We start from the raw sequence: 21,729 nt of genomic DNA, 5'->3' as shown, positions 1-21,729 counted from the left end.
TTTCCTAAAAATGGTTCTTATATAGGACTGAGGGAGATATTGTCTATGCTATATATATACAAATGGTCTATAAAATCAAATCCTAATTGTTAATTTTTCTCTGGAATTCACTTTACCTTACTATGCACATCATCTTCTTCCTCTTCTATTTTTCTTTTTTAATCTGTTTTTGTGTACTTTGACTGTATATGGGTTTGAGTACCTCCATATTCATCATAATATGATATCTCTTGCTTCTTCAAAAAAATATGTTTAATTACAATAAAATTACGTACTTAGAAGTTAACTTTGGCACTATCAACTTTGAGTAAGAAAATATTGTTCAATAACATATTCATTTTTTCAAGCTTAAGAAATGTATTAAAAAAATACTATAGGCAACATAAATTCTTAGAATAATATTGAAAGATAGTATAAATATTATATATGTACATACATAACATAAAATATACTAGTATATGATATGATTATTTATTCAAGTGACAGAGAGACCTCCATCCCTCGTTCTTTATTCTCTCTCTCTCTCTCTTAGCTCCTGCAAATAGTTTACCCCACAAACTTCCAAACAAAGAGAATTAATAGAAAGTGAGATTTGCAAGAATTAAAGGAACCTCTCAAACACCAAAAGCCAACCCTTATAATCTATAGTTGATCATATTTATGTGGCTACCATGTTACTATTAATAAGTCTTCTCTTTGTTCATCATGATCATGATGTTGATGATGTCAAATCCCTCTAATTCACAATATAAACTCAAGATTCAAAACACCTTTTTCTCTTCTTCTTCTTCTTCTTCTTCTTATTTCATCATCATCATCCATGGCTTGTTTTGAGATTTGTTCAATATGACCATGGTTCCTTCTCAAAGTAGCAAACAAAATTACAAAACTATAAATGGTGATTATGTTTTCTACAACAACAACTCAACAAGTGCTATGAACCAATTTCAATTTGTTGAAGACTATAGCACCTACAATAATTGTTTAAGATCTGAATTTTTTGTGAGGCCAATGGCTGAAGAAGAGGAATCATCATCAAGACTCAACACTATCACCACCACCACTCATCACAACGAACTTGAACCCGAACCCGAACCCGAAGGAGAAACCATTTCAACCTCAAAGGAAGAAGAAGAACAAGAACAAGAAAGAGAAGCAAACAACAATAACTGGCTTCAATTAAGCATAGGTAATACGGCCGTGACCACAACCACAAAACATGGTCGTGATCATAACCAAACTCCAACAAGCAGTTCAGGCTTGCTGGAGCTTGAGTTATTACCAACAAATTGGGCTGCTTCACGGCCCAATTTAGAGCAACCATCGACCAGAGGCTGCTCAAATTTTAATTCTTCTTTGTTTTTCGAACAAACGACATCTTCCTCGTCTTCTTCATCTTTGTCCATATCTATGTCAATGCCAAGTGGTCCAACCTATGGTCATCAGCAACAACATCAACATCTAGTACCACATAACTGGGCATTTGGTCCATTACTACCACACCCAATGGCAATTAATATGCCTTCTTCTACATCTTATATTCCATCTTCTTCTTTATCACAATCTTGTTCCTCTTTAAGGCCATCTTTAGGACCTAATTATTATCCTCAATATCACCATGCATCACCCTTTCATTTTCCTTCATCTTCTGGATTTGATCAATTTGATGTGGCTGGTCCTAGCTCATCATCTCACGTCGCTTTTCGAGTAGTCGATCCTCCTCGTAGACCTCATTCTGGAATTTGGTTTATGCTACAAGCCTCACAAAATCAGTAAGCTAACATTAAATTTTTTACACTTATATATAACATATATATTTGTATGATTCATGTCAACTATTTTAGGCTAGTGCAATTTAATTAGTTTTTGTGATGAATATTCACTTGGATTTTCAAAAATATAATGCAGATTGAAAGAACCATTCTTGCCACAAATACCTAAGAACTATCTTAGAATCAAGTAAGTGAATTATTTTTTTTTCTTTCTTTAATTTCCTAAATAGATTAGATTGTTCTTCTTCTCTACTGTTTTTCTTTTTGGTATTTTTTTGGTTTAAAGTCTTGTCATTGTGTAATCAATGTCGTTCACTATTCTAATTTTTGTGATTTGATAAAGCTAATGATTTGTTTTTTGACTTTTTAAAAAATGAATTCAGAGATGGAAGGATGACAGTTCGGTTGCTATTGAAGTATTTGGTTAGCAAACTCAAACTTGAGAGTGAATCAGAGGTAATTTTTATTTATAATTAATTTTCTTTTTTTAAAAATAATTAGTGCTAATTAGTACTATGTATAATGTGTGTGCTTTGCTTATTATGGGATTAATGAAGTATTAATTACCTAGCATATACCTAGGATATAGATAGTTATTTTAGTCATGCAACATATTATATTGTGGATTGCACATATAGGAATGTCTGAAAAGGTAATGGAATGTGTTTTTCACCAAAAGTACATTAAAATGGGAAGCTAAAAAAAAATGAGAAAACAACATAAGTAACAACGATGTGTTGGTAGGAAGTACATTTCTTGGAAGTTGTCTTCCATTTCTGTTTTATTTGAGTTTCAAACTCATAAGGTGTTTGTCTATTCAACTCAACACATATATATTATGTGGCTTCTACATAGGGCATTATATATGTTTGTGCATTAAGTTTGGTGGAAGTGGAATTCATGTATTATCAAGTTAGGTGTACCGTAACTATTCAAAAAGAAAAACTTATAAGTTAAATAAATATAATAAGTTTCTTCTTATAGGGAAAAACAAAGTATTATATTGAAAATATATAAAGTTAACCTTATGTTGTTAAAAAAAAAACATAATGCATTATTACTTTGAGTTGGACCTAACACAACCATTTTAAAACCAATTTGTAAATGCGAGGAATGCGTTCATTTATAAATACATATGTAAGTTCGCGACATTCAATGTGGGACTATGATATTCTTTTAACAATTATATATATTTCCTATTAATATCTACCACCTCTTTCATATTCACCATCTTCCCACTAAAAAAATATTTCATTGATTTCTAATCAAATGCAAATACAAAAAACAAAAATTGCTAAGCAAATTATATGATAGGAGATGTTCTTCCTTTCATAAATTCTTGAAACATCTCAGCACACAAACATTACACTATTGAATGCACTCTTTTATACTTTGTCTAGGCATACATATATATGTGCATGTTTTAGTCGAAAGTTAATGATTTAAAGTATGAGGAATGCTAGCAACACTCTCTTTTGAGCAATCTCTCTAGCACCCACTCCTTTATTGGGTGAAATCAATGTATGTCCCACCACTTTATGTGGGTTCTATTTCCAAAATATAGGTCCTACATTGATTTCACCCAATAAAAGAGTGAGTGCTAGAGAGAATGTTCAAAAGAGTGTGTTGCTAGCACTCCTCTTTAAAGTACATATCAACCTATATTGTTGTATTTACATTGGTTGGTGATTTATGTGTACTTTACTTTTACATACAAATTAATCATCATATTTATGTGCACGAGGCCATGCATTGAGTGATATTATTATCCATTAGGGTATATGTGCCATTATTGTGTGTCCACCATGAATGGAACTTTGAAATACTTCATGCACACACTTCATTATCGAATTACACCACTACTACTTGTTGCCTCATAATTACTTAATAAAGGTTTGAATCCTTACAAGAAACGGGGTAGCATATACATTGGACCTTTAAATAATCATGCATGCCCTTAAGATATATATAGCTAGATCTGACCTAGGAAAATATATCTACGTTTTTTTAACAATGATTAGATGGTAACTTAGTATCATTTTCCTTTAGCTGATGCTACCATAGATTTAGCTTTTCTTGTTCCATATATCTGAGATAGGTTAGGTCTTGTTCTCTTGTTCTCCCCATTTGCATAATCGTTCTTCTCTTCTACACCATTGTTCATGAATATATGGATTCTTAAGAAAACAAACTAATATCATTAAATGAAATCAGTGCTTCACTTTATAGACTATATCTTCTCAATCAACCTTGTAATTTTAGGAAAAAATAACATGTTTCCACCAAAATTATTTCAACTCCTTAAACGTGAAAGAAATCGATTTCAACATCATCCTCCAACCACATAACACTAGGTATTCCATCATGATATTCTTGATAAAATGTCCTAGAAACTCAAATATAATGATGAATAACATAAACAAAAAAAAAAGACCATGTATTAGAATAAACACTAAAAAAATGATAAAAATAGAAAAATAACAAAGAAATTTGGAAGAATATCATACCAAATTAATATGATCAATGGCACAAACACAAATTCTGATGTCCATATGAACACATTGAACAATATCAACTACATGAACGAAAAACATGTGATGTTGCCATTTATTTCAGGGAACAACATCAACGATGTTTAATGCATGAACCCATGAAAACATTGAACACATAAACAACAAAAACGTTTGAATTTGTATCACTAACACAAAAAACTATAAACACGTTTAAGATCGAAACTCTACAAAACGCTAGATTTACATAATTAAATGTGCTCGACGAAAAAAAAATTAGGATGAGCGACCTAGTAATGAAAACTTGCTATACATGTAATGACGACACACGAGGAGAAGAGGGTAAGGTTAAGAGGGGAATATCGAGAGGCAATAGAGAACAAGGCGACAATGAGATATGAAGAAGAGGGTAAAGGCCAGAGGAATAAGGGCTTCTTTCGCAAGATAGTAGAGAAGTATAATACGTGAATTTCTTTCACAAGGGTTGCATGAGTTCAAAAATCTATGTTTAAAGTATGTTGTAAATATTTGGCATAGAAGACACCTCTTTTGAGCCAATTTTCCAAGTATTCGTGTTTTTTTTTAAAGAGTCTAAGTATCTGGGTTAAAATGTATATTGTTTACGATTAATTTCAAAAATGTCACCGTGTAGATGTTTTACATTGATTTTTTATATAATCGACTTAAAAGTAATATTTTATAAGGGGTGTTTAATATCCCTAAATAAAAAGGTGGTGTTTTTTTTGGGGGTGTTTAATATGAATCTGGACTAAAGATGAATCTTACTATTTTCAATAATTTTTTATTAAATATTTAATTTTTTTCCCTGTTTTTTATTAATATAGAATTTATTTTTTACTAAAAAAGTAAAAGTCTATATTTTATCCATTTTTTAGAGGTTCGTATTATATGCACCTGTCTTTTAATCCATACTACTTTAAGAACTAAAAGCAAGAAAAATTTATGTTTGCAAATAGAAAAATAGTCATAGTATTATTGTTATTATTAATATTGCTCAATGGGAAAAAGAAGAATAGTGTCAAATCTATCGAACACGTATAGCAGATTTCATTCAAACTCAATTGTTAATTTGAATTTGTTGTCCACTATACGTTCATGGCTTGCATTACCAAACAAAGTCTAAATAAATATCATATTAGGTTGCAGGACGCATGCAGTAGACATTCCATTATAATTTCATGCAAGTTACCCTTAGGTCAACCCATCTCGTTGTGATTTGATTTTCATTCCCATATTTAAGAATTAATTAGAATATTCTTTTCCTTCCAACTCATCCTCTGAAGATGAGATTAAGACAACATTTTAAATTTTATCACCCTTAATATATATTAGATCACAGACAGCTGCATAATGATCATGATGTATGTTCATACTATTTATTAGGTATATATACTTCAAATATGAACCTATTAAAAATGGAGTTTAAAGATAAGTCATTGAGGTTAACTATTTTTTAAAACAACCATTGAGGTTAACTAAATATAGAACTTAGTACAATTTTTTATTATTGTTAATAAATTTAATACAATTGCAAATTGGTAGCAACATAAATAAAACATGTCATAACATGTCAAACCCATGAGGGAATTCTGAGATTAAAGATACTTTGACCCCTATCATTTAAGCGAATTATGATTTACCATATGTCATATCATCTATTTTGTACCGTTAGATTTCGCAAAGATATAAAAGCAAATAATCTTTTAAATTACAAGTTTAAAATTTAAAATAAATAAAAACACGGGTAAATCGCAATTCACTCAATAGTAAAGGACAAAAGTACATTTAACCCATATAAGAATAATAGCCACCAACTAAAGTTTTTTTTATATGTTTATCATCGTCATTAGCAGCGTAGTTAAACAAAGTTGTTTTATAGTTAGAATGTGCCATGCACTCAACATTTTCTTCTATATAGCTGCATGTTTCGTTTGTTTGAATGTTATGTGAAGTCAACCTATACTACTTGGTTTTATATAGCCATATTAATGCCCATAATATATATTCTTTTATGCAAATCAATGACATAGAATATATGTAAGAATATATAGATATATGTCTAGCTGTTAGGAGTTGCCATGCCGCCCGGAACGGCAAATCTCACACATGGTTGACTTATGGCATAGCTTGGAACTAAACACCCAATGATTAGCTTTAGATTTGTAGCTTACTAAACACTCAAGAATTAAACCCACAAATGTTTTTGTTTTCGGAAATTAAACACACAAATGTTGTATGATTCATTGAATAATTGATTTATCTAGTTTATAATATACGATTTAAGAATTATCTGGACTCTCAAGAAGACACAAGAATTAAACACAAAGATTTACGGTAAGCTGCATCAATAATGAGTTGTAGCTTTAGATTTGTAGCTTATCAAACACTCAGAACTATTTGGATTATATTACAAGAACGATTTGTCACTACCCAAACTTAAGATTAGCTTTAGTCAAGAAGAGAGACCATATTTTCAAGTAGAATCACTCATCTTTTGATCCAATTGAAAATCGATTATCAAACCCTCTCAATATATAAAACTACATCTACAAAATAAATGATCCTCCAACTCAAGAGTATCTAAACAAAACACACAATTCAAACTAACCCCCCCCCCCCCCCCCCCCCCCCACCCAATGATTAGCTTTAGATTTGTAGCTTACTAAACACTCAAGAATTAAACCCACAAATGTTTTTGTTTTCGGAAATTAAACACACAAATGTTGTATGATTCATTGAATAATTGATTTATCTAGTTTATAATATACGATTTAAGAATTATCTGGACTCTCAAGAAGACACAAGAATTAAACACAAAGATTTACGGTAAGCTGCATCAATAATGAGTTGTAGCTTTAGATTTGTAGCTTATCAAACACTCAGAACTATTTGGATTATATTACAAGAACGATTTGTCACTACCCAAACTTAAGATTAGCTTTAGTCAAGAAGAGAGACCATATTTTCAAGTAGAATCACTCATCTTTTGATCCAATTGAAAATCGATTATCAAACCCTCTCAATATATAAAACTACATCTACAAAATAAATGATCCTCCAACTCAAGAGTATCTAAACAAAACACACAATTCAAACTAACCCCCCCCCCCCCCCCCCCCCCCCCCCCCCCCCCCCCCCCCCCAACATTCTCCTTCTAGTTAAGTTTATGTGAGTACGAAGTCTTCCAACCATGTGTAATGCCAAAAAAAATATGGTTGGTCACTATTGATACTCTTCTTAGCAAACTTCAAAGCTAATCTTGATCATTTTATGGCCTCTTCCAGCAAAAACTTCTTTCCACCAAAGAGAACAAAATTTAAATTTATATCTTAAAAAAAGATTTGAGTGATACTCGCACTTTTCCTATACTTTGCATTCAACATATATATACACAATGTCATCTCATCTTTCATCAACCGCCACTTCCACTTTGCAAGAAGAGCTAATTGGGAGATTTTCAAATCTTTGATTTCCAAACCCCCTCTCCTCCTTTGTTTTGCAAATCATATCCCATTTCATCCAATGATTCTTCCTTTTTGATGCCCCCCCCCCCATAAAAATTAGAAAATTACTCTTCTCACTTCTCAAATTGTTCTTTTCTTCAAGGTCTAGCAGCAGTTAATTGATGCTAGAAACTTTTGAGTTGTTTAATCACTTTTCTAATTCAGTTTAACTAATCTTAAAAGTGTCAAACAACAGTTAACTGCGGATGGACCAACGACAGTTGAAAAAAGAACAATTTGAGAAGTGAAAAGAAGCAATTTTCTAAAAATTGTCTTAGAATTTGAACTATCCTTTTCAATACCTTACTTGTCCTTTTGAAGAATTTGTGTTGATACAAAATGATATTTGTACAATCATTTTATGACAACTTTATCTCTCATACTCACATGACAACTTTATCTCTCATACTCACATTACATTTTTACTTTCTCTCTATTGATTTGGTTTTCGGATCAATACCTATTTTTCATTGTCACGCAAATGGTTGTTCAAATAACACATCTCAACCGACAACCCTGGGTAGGTAAAAGGAAGGGAACCAATTTACATTTTAGGCATAAAGTATAAGATGTCATTCATGGGGAAGGTATGCATCACACACTTATTTTTTTTTTCCTTCCTTATTGTTGCTTTTGTAACTTATAACGAGACTTTAAGATAGAAGACATGTTAAACTGTGGATATATCTTTATCTTGGCCTACTCATATAGTTGCAGCACTACTCATTCTAATTCATACGAAAAGGTTGCAAGATATATATGTTGTTAATTGAACTCAAACATCATATTCTAGGGTTCTGAAAATCACACGTGGACATCATGTCATTCTCACCACTCAATACCTATCTGCATGCCCTCTCCCTCTCGTCACGCTTTCGCTTCATTTATCCCCAAAGCCAATGTATTATGTAGGCCCTTCCGATTTCTATTCTCTCTCTCCTTTTGGCTTAAAAGGCTCCATTGAATTGTCAAGTGCTGCACTCTTATATATAAATGGAGCCAAAAGAAAGAACCACATCATGCATAGGCAGCATCCTCCACCAACCACAGTACTTTTGATACCAAGTCTCTAATAAGAACAAAAGCTTAATCTAATTAATAGTGCATAGGTGTATCTGTGAATATGTATATACTATATACGTATATCATGTCTATAAAAGATAGTTTAACCAAGTGGTAGGGTTGCGTTAAAAAAAAAAAAAAAAAGTGGTAGGCCATAAAACGATCAAGGTCTTTTAAGCCTCTAAAATATAAAAGATTTAGTTAATAAAAATAATTCATATTCTACTCTTTTTAAAACAAAATTTTAAAAAGTTTTATCTAAAATTAGTGTGGTGTTAATTACCCACTTGGGTTGGTATGATGTTATTGGTTTGGGATCTTGAATGTACTCTTCTTAAAGTTTTAGGTTCCATTTTCTTCAATGTCAATTTTGATGGCTATTTTGGATTCAAAAAAAATACTAGTGTGACGACAACATATACTTTATCGAGTGATTTTATTATCATTTAAAAATGAAATATTAAACAAAATAAACTACATCATTAATAAGAGTGCCCCGGTGGCACTCGTTAACAAGACTCTTTTCATAAATAGTTTTGTTATAAAACATCCGGATAAAGTTTAAATAAAAATTAGTAATTTTACTAAAATAACATTATGGGCTTAAAAATCTTTAATTTTGTAATTTACATTAGATTTCAATAGGTGTTGGACCAGTATTTTACTATCTAAAGCTCCAGATATCTGCGTCTTCTTTTATCTAGTCTAGAAATTGAAAGTTGAAAAAGAAATGTTAAAAGTCAATGAGTGTTATGCGTGTACCATTAAAAAAAATTGAAAGGATATGAAAAATTATGACACTTAAACCGGTTATTATTTATTTATAATAGCGTTGTTTTTCTAAGTTGAATACGGTGGTATATAGTACTAATATTCCCATATATTTAAATAATTGATAGGGGATGTAGTTAATTTTTTTCTTTTTAGTTTCTTTGACATGACATTTAGAATTGTTAGCTATGTATTGTTGATAATGATGATGAAAAATCAAAAGTGCTATTATTTCATGTTGTAATGTTGACGCTCGCATGCATTATGGTTTCGGTGGTGCAACGTGATAGGGACGTGCATGACCATGAAAATTTAGTAATATAAAACCATGATTAGGTCCTTCAAAGGAAGAAACATAAGAGAAAATTGTAAATCCGATGCAAAAACGAAATAAACCTTCCCTAAAAAAAATAAACATAAGAGAAAATTTACCTCTTAAGATGAATAAACGAACTGAGTTCGAACCTCAACTCTTATATAACGCGGTATTTCTACCAACGTTAAGCTCATTGAACATAACAACCCGATTTTAGATAAGTCAAATTCAACGTTAAGTTCGAACCTTTTGAATTATTTGGAAAAAATATTATTTGACAAAGAATATATATATATATATATATATGGGGGAAATATCATACTATACTTATTGTGCAGTACCTCTTATGGTAGGAGTACAATCACCATATATCATATCATACTATAATGTCATATAATTGGGGGTATATATCGAATATTGAATAGAAAATAATGAAAGTCTAAGGGATAATGATTATGGCTTAGGAACAAAGTCTAAATGGACCCCCATAATGATTAAAGAGAGGGCAGTTTTTAACATCGTGGGTTGGGTGGGCATTTCCGCTGACCCAAATATGCGTGCATGCTTTAAGATTTAGGAATCTATCATATATATATATATATATATATATATATATATATATATATATATATATATATATATATATATATATTGGAAATTACTTTTTCTCATACATTTAAATGCAAAATACGTAAGTGGATATGTGAATCGATCTTATGCGTAAAGTATAAGTTACAAAGATCTCATATATGCATTTCTAAAGTAGGCACAATACGTAAGATACTGACTAAGCATGACTTCATACTCATTTAATTCATATTTCCTAGAGAAATAAAGAAAAATAGTAGATAGTTAATTTATGTTTTAATAATTTTAAATTGTTCTGTTTTGTTATTTTTTGGATAGTAAATTAATAATTATGTTGAAAGATAGTACATTAAGAATTGTTATTATGCTAATATTTTCTTTATCAGAATTTAAACATCAGTCATTTTACTCATTTAACTTTTAACTAATCCATTTGAGCTATCTAAAAAAATTAACTTCTTTTTGTTTATTTATGGAGTTTTTAATGGAATATTATCAATTAATCTGAATATTAACCTTTGACAATAATATCATAAATATTTTAGAGTTAGACACAAATGAAAATGTTTCTTAGTCAAGTTAATTAACTGATTAAGAAAAACAAGACCCTCTTCATGTTTGGTCCTTCTTTTTTTTGAATGGCATGTATGTTTGGTCCTGCAGTGGAAAAAAATTATTTTGAATAAATTGATGATTAAAATTGAGTTGAATGTAAAATGATTTATGTTTGCATGCATTCATGTAAAAATAAATTTGAGTATAGAAATCAATTCTAAAATTACAATGTATAAATTATAGTTTCAAATATAATCAAGTCTCTATGCAAAATCAATTCAACTTAAGAGAAATCAAACATTCAAAAACAATTCTATATCTCTAAAATAATTTTTGGTTCCTCCTGATATGGAATAAAGCATATACTATATCATTTAATTTCATGAAGAAATTATGTACGTACATGGATTCAATAGTGTAGAATCTTTACTTGGAAGTGAACTAAAGCGACCCGTCGCGTAAAGATAGATATAGATATTACTATTTTAGGATGTAAACAATAACATAATGATTTTGAGAGCATATCATATTAAAATAGTGCAAATTTAAAAATAAAAATATGTATATCAAAATGAAAATTGGAAAAGATGGAACAAAGAACGGTGTATAGTCTAATCATAACCATCATTTCTTATAATCACGTACTACTTGATATAATGTAAAAGCCATCATATATATAATTAGGTTAATCATGGGTCATGGCTAATTATAATGTGAATAGACATATTTCAATATATTTCCATTCTCACTTTTTTTTTTCTCTTTTGATTCAATCAAATATTTCTTTTTTGTGATGATGAATAAATATGCAATGAATGAATTACTATTGCAGATAGAGATAACATGCAGAGGACAACAACTTTTACCTTTCTTGACGTTGCAGCATGTGAGGGATAATATTTGGACACCAAGGGACACCACAACAAGGCCTTTGCTTTCAGATTCCTCAACAACAGATCATGTAATGGTGCTTCATTACGGTAGAAGCACTTCTTGAAAAAAAGCACTTCTTAAATTTAACAAGTGAAGTCCCCTCTAGTAACTTAAATTAATGTGCCTCATTGTATCCTTGTTAACTTATCCAAACCCCTTTCTTCTTTTGTTCTTTCTTTCTTTTTTTAGTTTTCCAATTTTTCTTTTTTTATTGAGTTTTGGTTATTATTTATTTTGATTTTTTTTTCTTTATATATCATGAGAATCACATTAGCCTCAAACAGTGTTTATTCCATTACTGTTTTGAGGTGAAGGCATTGTTGCCCACAATTGTATTCCATGTATGTTGGGTGAGGTGAGTGAGGAATTTGCCATCAAGTGTATTGCCAAGCACAAAACTCAATCTAATTTGATATACTAACCCATTTTCTCCTTTTAACTTTATTCTTATTGTCATTATAGTTTATTCTCAAAGGAATATTGTGATTAATGTCATGCATGTGCATTTTTATAAATGATGAAATTGATATGTTAATTATTATAAAAAATAATGGAGATGTTAATAAGATGGACTATACCTAAAATAGAGTTGTGCCCAAAATAAGGGTTTAAGTTTCTCTAAAGTTATTTGACGGTTCATATAGAAGCAAGAAAAACATAACTAACAATAATTATTAAGAATGTAGTAGAAAGGAGAAAAATGATTCATTAACTTGTGAATGAAGGTACATCAAGTATATATACAATTCTTATTGTACTACATGTATTGTAAAAGTATTACAAGACTAAGCTATTGTACTGCATCAGTTAAGCTATTGTACTGCATCAGCTTGTAACTTGCACTGCAAGGAATTGTTGTCTTCATGCTTAGTATCCTTATCATTTCTATTGTGTAATAGCCCCCCACAAGATGGAGATTGGTAGATGTCTAACAATCCCAACTTGGAAAGTAAAATGTTGAAGGGTTGTGGAAATAAGGATTTTGTGAAAAAATCTGCCAGCTGATCATGTGTAGTTACGGGCAAAAGCTTGAACAGACTAGCATGAAGCTTTTCCCTCACAATGTGGCAGTCAATCTCAAGATGTTTTGTGTGTTCATGGAAAACAGGATTGGCTGCAATGTGTATGGCGCTCTGATTGTCACAATACAATACAGCAGGCTTCACACATTCAATATGAAGATCATTGAGCAAATATATCAACCATTGAAGTTCACATGTTGCAGATGCCATTGCTCTATACTCTGCCTCTGAAGAAGACCTAGATACAGTAGGTTGTTTCTTTGTTTTCCAAGATATAAGAGATTGACCCAAAAAGAAACATTGTCCTGAGATGGAACGTCTGGTATCTTTGCATCCTGCCCAGTCAGCATCAGTGTACCCCTGAATGTGTAAGCCTGAGGACCTGGGGAAGAAAAGGCCACGGCCTGGAGAACCTTTAAGGTATCTAAGAACCCTCAAAGCTGCATTGTAATGGGTTTGTGTAGGTTTGCTGAGAAATTGACTAAGTTGCTGAGTGATGAAAGTGATGTCTGGTATGGTTGTGTTCAAATAGATTAATCTTCCCACCAATCTCCTATAAGTAGAAATGTCACTATAAAGAGGAGAGGTATCATTATGTAGCTTGATGGAAGGATCAGAAGGTGTGTTAACTGGTTTGGAATCAAGTAAACCTGAGTCAGTTAACAAATCCAGACAATATTTTCTTTGACACAAAGAAATACCATTTTGAGAATGAGCAACTTCTAGTCCTAAGAAATATTTCAATTTACCAAGATCTTTAATTTTGAAAGCTTGATTGAGAATATTCTTGATAAAACTGATCTCAGCAAGGGAATCACCAGCAAGGATGATATCATCAACATAAACAAGAAGCACTGTGAAACTATCAGAAACCTTCTTAGTGAATAAAGAAGCATCTGAAGTTGTCTGTTTGTAGCCATTGCTGATAAGAAGACCAGTTAATTTTTCATACCATTTCCTACTGGCTTGTTCGAGTCCATAGAGGGATTTAGAAAGCTTACAAACTTGATTAGGTTTTGAAGTAGTGACACCTGGTGGTATAGTCATGTATACATCTTCATGAAGATCTCCATGAAGAAAAGCATTGTTGACATCAAGTTGGTGCAAAAACCAGTGATTGATGGATGCCAAAGCTATAACCAATCTCACAGTTGTGACCTTTGCAACAGGTGAAAAGGTATCGAAATAGTCTAAGCCTTCAATTTGATTATATCCCTTGGCTACCAAACGTGCTTTGTATCTCTCAATAGAGCCATCAGCATTATGCTTCACCTTATAAACCCATCTGCACCCTATAGGTTTGACTGATGAAGGAAGATCCACAATTTTCCAGGTTCCAGTTTGATCAAGAGCATTAAGTTCAGTCTGCATTGCTTGTTTCCAACAGTCATATTTGATTGCCTCAGAATAGGATTTTGGTTCAGTGTAAGAAACAAGAGACATAGCAAATATGGAATGGGACTTAGATAAATGTGTATGAGAAATGAAATTTGAAATAGGATACTTACAGTTACTATTATTTGCAGAAGAAATATTAGGTGCAGTACAAAGATAATCATGCAAGTATGCAGGAGTAGTCTTATTTCTAGTGGAAACCCTAAGAGGAACAGGAATAGGTGGAGGTGATGAGGAAGGAGAATCAATGGGAGAAGATTCAGATGAAGTTGAGGATGGTGAAGATGAAGTAAGAATAACAGGAGTTGGTGAGGATGAAGATAGGGAAGAAGGATTTAAAGGAATGGCTGGCTCATCAAATATTGATGCAGAAGCTGGGGAATCAAGAAAATATTGCCAACTGGTGGTAGAGGAAGGAGAGGATGAAATGTAGGGTAGAATAGTTTCATGAAAAACAACATTTCTGGAGACAAAGATTTCTCTGGAATCTAGGTCAAAAAGGACAGAACCTTTAAAACCTGACTTGTATCCTAAGAAAACACACTTTCTAGCTCTAGGTTGTAATTTTGTTCTATGAGCTTGAAGTGTAGAAGCATAACAAAGACAACCAAAAACCTTAAAGGAATGAATATCAGGTAAAGAGTCGTGTAGGACCTGATAAGGTGACCTATATTGAAGGATGGGAGTGGAGACTCTATTAATGAGGAAAACTGAATGTAAAATAGCATAACTCCAGAAAATATTGGGAAGTTTGGATTGAAAGAGTAAAGCTCTAGCAACATTGAGAATGTGCTGATGCTTCCTCTCAACTCTAGAGTTTTGTTCAGGAGTTTCAACACAAGCTCTTTGGTGAATAATGCCTTTGGAAGCATAAAAGTCAGACAAGAGAAATTCAGGACCATTATCTGACCTAATGAATTTAGGGGTGATATGGTACTGAGTATCAATCAATTGTATAAAGTTTTTGACAGTAATAGATGCTTCTGCTTTAGTTTTAAGCAAAATGACCCATAAGAATCTACTAAAATCATCAACTATAGTGAGGAAGTATTTGTGTCCATGAATGGAAGTTTAAGCCAAAGGGCCCCAAATATCAAAATGAAGTAACTCAAATTTAGATTTTGCAATAGAGTGACTTGAATTATAAGGCAATTTTCTTTGTTTGGCAAAGTGACAAATGTCACAGGCAGCTTTATTATCAACAGAAATAGAGGGATACAATTGATACATCTTGGTCAATCTTTGATTAGACAAATGTCCTAATCTAAAGTGCCAGATTGCATTAGAAGGAATAGATGAAACAACTACATTGGAACAAACAGAATTACAAACAGTTTGGGAAATTTTATTACAAAAACTTGTAGAAGAAGAAACAGATGGCTCTTTATTACAGGAATCAGGATTCAATCTATAGAGACCATCACAAACACTACCCAAACCAATCATTCTCTGAGATTTCATGTCCTGTATAACACATTTATCAGGCAAGAAATTAACTTGATAGGATAGAATATCACAAAGCTTAGAAACAGAAATCAGATTGACTTTAAAATGTGGTGAATAAAGGACATCTGTGATGGGAAAATGAGGAGAAAAAACAGCAGTGCCAGCATAGTGAACAATTATAGTAGTACCATTAGGAAGAGTAACATGCATAGGTTTGATTTTATGAAAGGAATGAAGCAAATGTAAAGAAGAACAAATGTGTTCATTTTCTCCAGAATCAATAAGCCAATAGTTGGATTGAACATGTAAAGAGCAAGAGATCACAATGTTTATACCTGAGGTGAAGGCAGGAATGGAAGAAGTAATGTGATTTGTGCTAGCAGGGTTAGGACTGGTGATTTGAGGAACCAAAGATGACTGTTGAATCAATGTGACCAGATGACCATACTGCTCCTGAGTCAAACCAGTCTGAGAAACCATGGAAGATCCTTCACCAGCTGATTGAGAATCAGTTATACCTTCAGAAGTTACAACATTAGAAGAAGCATGAGGTTTATTGTTATTGGGAAAACCATGCTTCATGTAACAAAAATCCACAGTATGGTTGTTTCTGTGGCAAAAGGTGCAATATCTTGAATTGTTCTTAGATGGAGGAAAACCAAAAGATGATTTTCCACGAGTATTTGTCCTTCTTGCATCTGAAGCATTGACAAGAATGCTTGAATCTTCAGTAGAAGCTGAAGCAGAAGTGAGTGCAGAGTTGTTGCTCTCTTCTTGAACAACCATAGAATATACTTTGTTTATAGAAGGGAGTGGATCCATAAGAAGAACTTGAGTCTTCACAACTGAAAAAGTATCATTTAATCCAGTGAGGAACTGAATCACTTGGTCCTCCATGCGAAATTCTCTAGCAGCACGCATAGATTCACATCTACACGGAAATGGACAAGTGCAAACAGGCATGGGACGATGTGAATTGAGCTCCTCCCACAGAGATTTCATCTCTGTGAAATAATCAAGGACAAATTTTGGACCTTGCTTCAAGTTGTTAATGGCAGAACGAAGTGAAGCAACACGAACTCTATCAACCTTAGAGAATCGTTCCTGAAGCTCAATCCAAACATCAATGGCGTATTCATGAAATACAATGGTTTGCGCAATTTGCGGAGAAACCGAGTTCAAAATCCAAGAATGTATGAGATGATTACAACGCTCCCAGGCACTACGATTCAAATCATCAAAAGGAGGAATAGGAATGGATCCATCCACAAAGGCAAGCTTGTTCTTCGCACCAAGAGCACGTTGCATAGAACGACTCCATGCGAGATAGTTAGAACCGTTGAGAAGAGGAGTAACGGTAACTGAATTTGGTCCTTCGCTTGGATGAACGTAGAATGCAGAATCAGTATCAGCTTGTTGAACAACAATCGGATCTCGACGAGGAGGCATAGTGCAACAGAAATGCAGAAAAAGATGAAAGGATGAAGAATGCGAAGAACAGAGCAACGTAGAAGATGAAGATCAAAATCACGAACAACGTGATTAAAGAGAAAAGAAGGTTCTCAATGCAGAATTGAGATCAAAACAAGAAGAAATAAGAAGAATTCGCAAAGAATCATGCGAAATTCAAAGAAAAAGAAGAGGAAAAAGAAGCTTAAAGCTCAAGCTTCAATGGCGGAAGCTAGGGTTTGGATCGTAACAAACTCTCTCAAGAAGAGAGAGAAAGAAACTGATACCATATTAAGAATGTAATAGAAAGGAGAAAAATGATTCATTAACTTGTGAATGAAGGTACATCAAGTATATATACAATTCTTATTGTACTACATGTATTGTAAAAGTATTACAAGACTAAGCTATTGTACTGCATCAGTTAAGCTATTGTACTGCATCAGCTTGTAACTTGCACTGCAAGGAATTGTTGTCTTCATGCTTAGTATCCTTATCATTTCTATTGTGTAATAATAATATTAACAATATTATGATTTTATTTAGTGCATTTTTATCTCTTAATTGAATCATCCACTATGCATATCCTAGAATCCTCTCAAAATAAAAAAGAAAACCATACCCTAGAATAGAACCAAAAGATTATGAAAGTACAAAAGACAGAGGTACTTGTTAAATTATTGTTATGTTTAATTTATTTCTATTATTAGGAAGTATGACATAGTTTTTCTCTTGGGACATAGTCTACACATTATAAGGCTTGTAATGTGGTTGCGTCTATTTTCACACTTTCTATTTTTGAATCATGTGTAAGTCTATATAAAGCCAAACTCCTCTTTTGAATAAAATAAGACATTCTCACATAAAACCAGTATGGTAGTTATTAGTATTAACAATTGGTATCAGAGCTCCATTATTGGGGCCTGATCCACAGTGAGTGAATGTGAGGGAAACGATTGGGGTGATAGAAATAAGTGTGTATCAAGAAATAAATTGAAATTTTCTTTCAAGTAAAAGGAGTTTAGAAGAATGGCGGAAAATGATAGTAGTAATTTCGTACATTCTATTATTCTCAAGTTCGATGGTCATTATGATCATTGAGCAATGTTGATGGAAAATTTTTGATAGGCCAAACCGCAAGTGCACGGTCTATCGAAGTAGTAGTAAAAGAGAGTATCGTTCCGCTAGGGAGTTGTTCCATTTAACTAACTTTTAAGAGAATGATTAGAGGAGAAGAAAGTTTTTAAAAGAGGAGGTTCAGTTGGTTGAAAGTAAATAACAATAATAAAAAGAGTCTTGGGATCGTTGGTTCGTCATAATAACAAGTCCTTCACTAGCCAAGACTTTAACATCTAATTCCATGGTTTGCACCTAAAGACCGGTTTCCCTTTAGCCCCTCACCTTTCCGATCAAGTCCGGTGAGAGTTTACCCCTAGCAACCAAGCCTATTTCGCTGACTTGATTACTAGAAGAATCTTATAAGGATTGAAACTACACATGTCTCAAGAATTGCAAAGACTATTTCACTGTCTTTTCAATTCTTGTCTAGATTCACTTGTTCCAATATCAAAGCTCCGCTTTCGCATTATGAATTGATATTTGGGATGATGGATTAACAATTATCAAACCCTCCACTTTCGTTTCCACAGTTTGATAATTGTTAATTCATGTTAAAACGGTGAATCTAGATTAGAAATTAGAATTACATGAAATTAGGATTAAAGTTTGGTTCGATTAGGATTATGTCATTAGAATTATCCAACAATCCCAACACAAGAGAAGTCTACTCACTCATGTTCATCGTAGACATGGGGAAGAAGAGAGAAAGCATAAAATAAATTGCGAGAAAGTAAAGAAATAAAAAGATAAACTTTATTAAGAAAACAATTGTCACTATTGAATTCCAAGAAATAAAGATGAATATTTGTGATGGAGAGCTACTCTATTTATAGCTTACATTCGACTTAAAATCTAAGCAATTACACGGGCTTTTCGGTAAAAACTACAACAGAGTAACTTGGGGCCTAAGCAAAAGCAGCAAAAGGCATTCATGTGAGGTGGCACGGCCGTGCCACATGTTGGCACGGGCCGTGCCAAGCTTCTGACTTGGGGGCTCTATATTTTTGTTCCGAATCTTCGTATTTTTGCTCCAATCAGCTCTAGACTCCTTTCTTTTGCTCTTAGACACCTTCCATCCAATATTCATTCCTGAAATATAAAAATATGCAATTGAAGTAAAATAGCTCAAAAAGGAAACAATATTAAAATAAAATAAAACTAAATCTAATTAAAACGAAACTAAATAATATATAAAAATAGACTAAATAATGACTCATCAAACTCCCCCACACTTGAATCTTTACTTGTCCTCAAGCAAAAGGCAATGGACATAGTAGCAACAAAAAGATTTAATATGGCAACACAATTGAAAACTTATGTCTCTCTTAAGGTTTTATTTCAATGTACACTAATCACAACCTCAAGTATTTCTTATGAACCTATTCAACCCAACAACAAGTCTCAAGTGAGTGTGTGTGTGTGTGTGCAGTCCAACCCTTTTCTTGCTCCTGTATAAGACATATATTATGAGGAACAGGTTCTAACCTTAACTCTAAAGTAACCGAGAAAAGTCCTTTCTTCATTTCATATAAGAGAGATGGGAATTTAGTTAAAATTAGATTAGATTAATAATTTAAGCACAAGGGGCTGCAGATTGCTTAGGGGCTATCTATCCTCATAGGAAGTCTTTATGGAGAGGGTGTCCTTTCCTCCTATATTCAAAATCACCCTAAGTAGTGCTGCAAAATATTAAATCATCTCGGCGTAGGAAGTCTTTTTGGAGAGGGTGTCCTTTCCCCCTAGCTTTGATGAATTTATTTCCTCTTTTGAGGGATTTGGAATTTAAGTTCAATTAGGGAGTCACCACCACATTTAGGAAGTCAGAGAGGGAGTGTCCTTTCCTCCACATGTTGGTGTCATTCTCCCACCCCATTTTAGTTTAACAATTATAAATATAACAATAAAGCACTTTTTTTTTTGAAGAAGCTAAATAGCCCACCCAAATTGGCATCGGAGAGAATCGAACCTGAGACCTTGTGGAGGAGTACACTCCCAAGACCCAAGCCAATGCCACCAGGCCAACCCAAGTGGGTTAACAAACTTATACTACTTTTACTCTGAACACTTTTAAGGGTCTAAGTTAACATTAAAGCTAGAACGTGTTCCTTAAAATACCTACTCATACACTTGCTCAAAGATTGCAACTGAGTGTTTTTCTCATTGGAGAATTTTTCACAATAAAACAAGATGTGAGTATAGCAAGAACACTAAAAACAAAAGAAATCACTTTCATGTACAAGAAACAACCTTTCTAAGAGAAGACAACAGAAAATTTTATGCCATAATTTCCAATAAAAACAAACCACTTAATCATGCCTTTCGCCATAAAAACAAAACAAAAGAATAAAGTTCAAGGGAGTTTGGAAACACGACGACTCTAGACACTTTATTAGCCCCCCCCCCCCCCCCCCCCCCCCACACACACACACACACACACACACTCAGGGGAAGCATTGTCCTCAATTATTCAATTATTCAAAAGAAAAGATAGAGAAGAAGAAGGAGTAGAAAAAGGAGTAGAAGAAGGAGAGAAGGGATAGAGGAAAAGAAGGAGAGAAGAGATAAGGGAAGAGAGGAAGAGGAAAGCTCACAATTGTTCATTGAGGTCCATAAGGAGGACCTTGAAGATGAAGGTGTTGCAACATTCGTTGGAGCATTTCATTGTTCTCTTGTGTCTAGCGGTTGCCCCTTTGGACATCATTTCTTAGCCCCGAGATTTCAACACCTTGCCTTTGTTGCTCGGTGCTCATCCTCTCAATCTCAACTTGCATCCATGCCCATCTTTCATTGTTATTTAGCTCACCGGCTTCTTGGTCATGGTGTTGTCCCTCATGGTGCAAGTTAGCACCTTCTCCTTCATCTTGGCCTTGCTCTTCATGTACTTGGTCATTATCAACATACAACAAATTTTCTTCCACCTCGGTGTTAGTCCGAGATGGGTTAGGAAGCAAAAATAGAATAGGTACATTGAGTTTAAGGGAATATTGCATGGGTGGATGAAGTTTGATGAATTTCATAGAGATTAGTCTCTCTATGTTAAGCCTGTTGTTGCCCTCAATTTGATTAATCCCCTCCTCCTCACTTACTCCAAACTTTCTAGCAATGAATGTAATAACACCACCCACCACTATATCAGCTACATAATTAGGCTTAGTTCCCATGGAAGCAAGGTAATCAAGCATGTAAAAACAAGTATTTACAGGATTATTATTAAGCATAGCCCAAAGCATGAAGAGTTCATCCGTCCTACATGTTCCTACTTCTTTC

The 21,729-nt window shown here is 33.1% G+C and overlaps 1 protein-coding gene across 1 annotated transcript; it reads left to right on the top strand.

Annotated features, from left to right (window-relative positions):
* Positions 1 to 503: 503 nt before the first annotated feature.
* LOC146904817 (uncharacterized) lies at positions 504 to 12,470 on the top strand. The gene is made up of 4 exons (XM_085725892.1): positions 504 to 1,772; positions 1,909 to 1,959; positions 2,156 to 2,228; positions 11,931 to 12,470. Exons 1-4 carry the CDS (start codon positions 847 to 849, stop codon positions 12,093 to 12,095), a joined length of 1,215 nt encoding a protein of 404 aa, XP_085582018.1. The 5' UTR covers positions 504 to 846; the 3' UTR covers positions 12,096 to 12,470.
* The last annotated feature ends 9,259 nt before the right edge of the window (positions 12,471 to 21,729 follow it).

Source organism: Medicago sativa, chromosome 7, assembly GCF_051527215.1.
Source record: "Medicago sativa cultivar Bolivia chromosome 7, Bolivia_mono, whole genome shotgun sequence".
NCBI classification, from domain to species: Eukaryota; Viridiplantae; Streptophyta; class Magnoliopsida; order Fabales; family Fabaceae; genus Medicago; species Medicago sativa.
Note: the sequence above shows the minus strand (reverse complement) of the source record. Positions and strands in the feature narration are given on the sequence as shown.